The following is a 4,872-nucleotide window of genomic DNA, read 5'->3' as shown; positions in this document are numbered from 1 at the left end:
ACTCCCCTGGAATTGCCCGCTGCGATTCCCATTATTCCAAGGCACCAGCCACAATGTTTGGAGCCAGTGATAGCCTTCTAATCCTCCATGCATTTGCCTAATCCTCTCCGATAATGGCCATTCAGGTTGGTGGCCATTACTGCCTCAAGTGGGAGGGAGTTCCACAGGTTAACTGTGAAGAAATCCCTTCTTTTCTTGAGTGCTTTGGTTAAGAACAAAGGAAGAAAATCTCTTCTCTATCCACGTTCTCTGTGCTATACTTAATTTCACACACCTCTTATTATGCCCCCCCTCTTTTTCTCAGCCAAAAAGCCCCCAACACGATGACCAGCTTGACTCTGGAACGGTTTTCAAGCAGAGGTTGGGCGGCCGTCTTTCAAGGATGCTTCAGCGGAGATTCCTTCATGGCAGCGACTTGGATTGGGGTCTCTTCCAACTCTACAATTCTATGATTGGAACCTTTCCTCTCTGGGATGAAGTCTCAAGGCCTGAGTGCGGGTCTAATGGAGACTTGTGGGTCAACCTCAGACGGCAGGTGGCCTGTTCTGTGCTGCAGGCCAAAGGACAGCATCTCTCGCAGGGAGGATCTGAACGATAATCTTGGTCATTTGACGGCCCTTTTTACTCATTGCTGTCTTTTTATTTGTATATATTGCTTGTTTTATGTTGCCCTGGCCATTGGCTGATGCAAATCAAGTTTATCTATCTATCTATCTATCTATCTATCTATCTATCTATCTATCTATCTCACAGGGAGGGATGCGGGAGAGACAAAACAAGCCAATTCAGAGGAAGAATAATTCTTTATTTCCTCACCCCCCAAGACACACGCGCAGAGTCTGCCACTCCCTAGCACTGGTCTTCTGCCTTGGTGCCATAGACCTCCACCTCGCACAAGGTCAAGTATTCGGCCCTTCCCGGGATGTGGATGCTCACATAGCGGCCCTTGAGCCAATTGCAATACAAGGTGCTGACGGAGCCACGGCTGGTGTCTGTGATGGTCCCACAGCTGCAGAGAGAAAGTGGAGGGGATCATAAATTCAGAACAGCTCAGTCTATGGGGACATTCATACATTTATTCATACGTTTTGTTTCTATGCCGCTTTAGATTTTAAAGGGAAAAATCTCAAAGCTGTATGTGAAAGGACTCCCAAATGTCAGCCCCCTCCCATTCGTATCGCTGAAAGGTGGCTTCTCACATTCCCCAATTTTCATTATTAACCGCTGGCGTTGTTTTAAGGGTCCACTGCATGCCCAGGTCTTCACAAAGACTGGGGGGCCAGATATCTGTGCCAAGGCAGGACAAGGGGCGTCTAATGGATCTCCGAGGGATTGGAGGAAGGGCAGCGCCTGGTGGCCAGTGGCTTCTGGCCGAAGAGAGCAGACAGGAGGCGGTCAGGTGGAGTCCGAGGAGGACCCAGGAGCAGGGGGCCGTGGGGGTCAAGGGGGGTGAGGAGCTGATGGCGGAGCAGAGCTTTGGCTAAGGGAAGCACAACTTCACAGAGGAGGGGGAAGCAAAGTGAACTAGCGATGTGATGAAGAGGTCGGGAGGAGGAGAGGAGACCAAGGAAGCCTTGACTCCATCCCTGAAGGAGGGATTGGGGTGGGGGGTGTTTTTATTTATGGCCTGTCTTTTCCCCTGATGGGACTCAGCATGGCTTTGTCAGGTGTGCGTACAGGAGCCAGGCCCTGTGACCAATAGGACTCTGCAGGACTGGGGCCTTCCTAAGTTTGTTCTAAAGAGGCAAGGTGAGGCCAATTGGTAACTCACAGCACCTGGTGGCAAGAGCAGGGAAGGGATATAAGGTCAGCATTTCCCTTCAGCTCTTTGCCACAGCAACACGTTCCCTGCCTTGCTGCATTTGGCTTCTTGCTTCCTGACCCTCGGACCCTTGGCTTCTTGACTCCCTGCTTCCTGACCCTCGGACCCTCGGCTTCTTGACTCTCTTACCCTCGGACTCTTGGCTCCTGACTCCTGGCTTCTGGACCCCCGTTCCTGCTCCCACCCCGCCATCTTGCCCTCGGTCCCGACGGCCCCTGCCGGGACTTTGATCGCCTGTGAACCGGACTGTGACACGCTTACAAATAAAAAGAAGAACTGCAAAACAAACAGAAAAGCAATCATTACCCAAATCCCCAATTAAACGTTGGTAGAATTAAAACTGTACACATCGTGTTTGCTGGGACCTGTGTAGAGGAGGGCGACCAAGATGGCCAAGAGTCTGGGAACCAAGTCTTAATGAGGAACGGTTGATAGAATTGGGGATGTTTAGCCTAGAAAGGGAAATATGAGAGCCATCTCCAAATATCTGAACAGCTGTCACCTGGAAGATGGAGCAATCTTGTTTTCTCCTGGGGTGGAGGGGAGGACCTGAACCGAGGACTCCAAGTTACAAGAAGGGAGATTTCTGGAAAGAGATTTTGGGAAGAGGCAGCTGGAACTTACAGGGGGTTGGACTTGCCATGGTCAGCCACAGAGTCTCCCACGCGGATCTCAGCTCCCTGGAGTCTCTCACCGCAGCAGTCCCCGCGGTTCTTCACCACCACAGCAGAGATGGCGTACTGCTGGCCCAAGTCCACGTGCCACCAGGGCTCCGTGTCCAGCTGCGTGTGGGTGCAGGTGCCCGTTTTATACCAGTCCCCACCGCAGTTCCCATCCACGGCTTTGCTTGCTGCTCCAATAATCTCGTGGGGGAAGACGGAGGACTGACAGGTTGGGCGGCCTCTGGCCAGGTTGCGAGCTGGAGTCAGGGAATGAGAGAAAGAAGGTGGGGACAAGGACAAATAATAATGCAATAAGAGATCAGCCCATCTCATCCACTCAAATACTTCTGGGAAGCCCCCTAGCAGGACAGGAAGGCAACAGCAAGCTCATTATTATTTTTAAATTTAAATTTCTTCCATGCTCAGAACGAGCAGTGACACTAAATAATACAGTACCACTGATGTGGTAGCATTTCTTAATTACACTGCAGCCATGTGCCCTACTTGAGAGAAGGAAGCCCCACGTCCGCACAGAAGCTCAGGGAAACGAGGAGGTGCTTACAGAACAAAATTAGACTTCCTATTGAATTGCACTCGCTTACTAGCAGTACCTGTGAGAAGGATCTAGGGGTCTTGGTGGACCACAACTTAAGATGAGTGATGCAGAAGCAAAAAAAATGTGAATGCTATTCTAGGCTACATCAGTAGACGTCTAGGGTCCAGATCAAGGGAAGTAATTGTTCCACTCTCTTCTGCCTTGGAATACTGTGTCCAATTCTGGCCACCATAATTTAAGGAGGATGTTGACAAGCTGGAAGGTGTGCAGAGGAGGGCAACCAAGATGATCAAAGGTCTGGAAACCAAGCCTGATGAGGAACGGTTGAAGGAGTTGAATATGCTTAGCCTGGAAAAGAGGAGCCTGAGAGGAGATATGAGAGCCATCTGCAAATATCTCAAGAGCTGTCACCTGGAAGATGGTGCAAGCTTGTTTTCCCCTGATCTGGAGGGTAGGACTTGAACTGATGGCCTTACGTTGCAAGAAAGGAGATTCCTACCAAACATTTGGAAAAGCTTTCTGACAGTAAGAGCTGTTTGGCAGTGGAACAGGCTCCCACGAAGGGGGTGGACTCTCCTTCCCTGGGGGTTTTTAAGCGAGGTTGGATGGCCACCTGTCCTGGGTGCTTGAGTTGAGATTCCTGCATTGCAGGGGGCTGGACTAGATGACCCCGGGGTGCCTTTCAACTCTACAGTTATATGATCATATGAGGCTGACCCAGGGTCTCTCTCTCCAAAAACAGCCAGGTCAACAGACTGAAATGGAATCCTATTTACTTAATAAAGTCTGTCTCATGCTTGCTTGTAATAAAACTCCAAAGTGTTGCTTTGACCCATAGACTGGCCCTTGCGTTCCCCATGTCTTACCAATGCCTTGCAGTTCTGGCTTGCAGCTCTGGGCCCCCGCCTGGCCTGCCAGGAGCACCAGGGCCAGCAGCCAAGTCCAGGAGGGGAGCATCCTGCAAGGGTGGAGATGGCAGTGAGGGACAGCCCCCTGCAGGAGCCATGGGGGGTCTGGCCCCCTTAGCAGCCTCAGAGGGCTTTGCTTGCAGCCAGGAGTGCTGAAGAGGCTTTCAGGTGAATCAAGGACCACGTTGGGCAGGAGAACGGTTGTCGTCCTCCAGAGATTCCTAACAGTCCTATATAAGCCCTGAACAACAACAATGCCATTTCAGATCTGCCCATTCAGGGTCAAGACTTCTAGGCATGTTCTAGGCTTCAAGGCTCACATCCAATGGATTTTCCAGACTTACCTTGGCTCTCTTTCTTGGGATCAGCGCCTGTTGTCCTTCTTGGTGGCTTGGCAAGCCCAGGTTTTTCTCTTGAAACTGAGACAGAGACCTCCCTGCTTCCAGCTGAGTCCTGTCCCTCCTGGTTTTATCCCCTTTCAAACAGGCAGTTCCTGTTTGACTCAGAACAACCCAACCAATCAGGAAGGCGGGAATTTGGCTATCAAGATCCACTGTTTACATCCGTCTTTTCACTTAGCTTGTGTGGTTTCTACATCTCTGCCAAGAGGGGGAATTTGCACCGCCTTATCACCAGGGGATCTGCCTTGAGTTTAGCAATATATCCTTGTTGCATTTAGAGGGCAGGTGGATGCTAAAGTGAGTACAGTAATGCCTTTAGTTGAATGTGCTTCGGGTAGAGCGTGTTGCGCTCCGTGGCAACCCAGAAGTAACGGAACCCATGCATGCGCAGACACGCCGTCGCATCTTGCGTTCTGTTCAGGATGTGAACGGGGCTCCAGAACAGATCCCGTTCGCATCCCGAGGTACCACTGTATTGGACGCAGCCAGTCTGGGATTTCCTGAGCCCTGCCATGACCACCAC

The 4,872-nt window shown here is 51.0% G+C and overlaps 1 protein-coding gene across 1 annotated transcript; it reads right to left on the bottom strand.

Moving 5' to 3' along the window:
• Window positions 1–793: 793 nt before the first annotated feature.
• On the bottom strand, window positions 794–4,486 carry LOC310713198 (fucolectin-like). The gene is made up of 4 exons (XM_083517070.1): window positions 4,293–4,486; window positions 3,907–3,998; window positions 2,447–2,741; window positions 794–1,009 (listed from the first exon to the last, which is right to left on the bottom strand). Exons 2-4 carry the CDS (start codon window positions 3,995–3,997, stop codon window positions 850–852), a joined length of 546 nt encoding a protein of 181 aa, XP_083373196.1. The 5' UTR covers window position 3,998; window positions 4,293–4,486; the 3' UTR covers window positions 794–849.
• Window positions 4,487–4,872: the final 386 nt, after the last annotated feature.

This window comes from Podarcis liolepis (assembly GCF_965112155.1).
Source record: "Podarcis liolepis genome assembly, chromosome: 8".
NCBI lineage: Eukaryota > Metazoa > Chordata > Lepidosauria > Squamata > Lacertidae > Podarcis > Podarcis liolepis.
The sequence above is the reverse complement of the archived record's forward strand: the minus strand, read 5'-3'. Positions and strand labels throughout refer to the sequence as shown.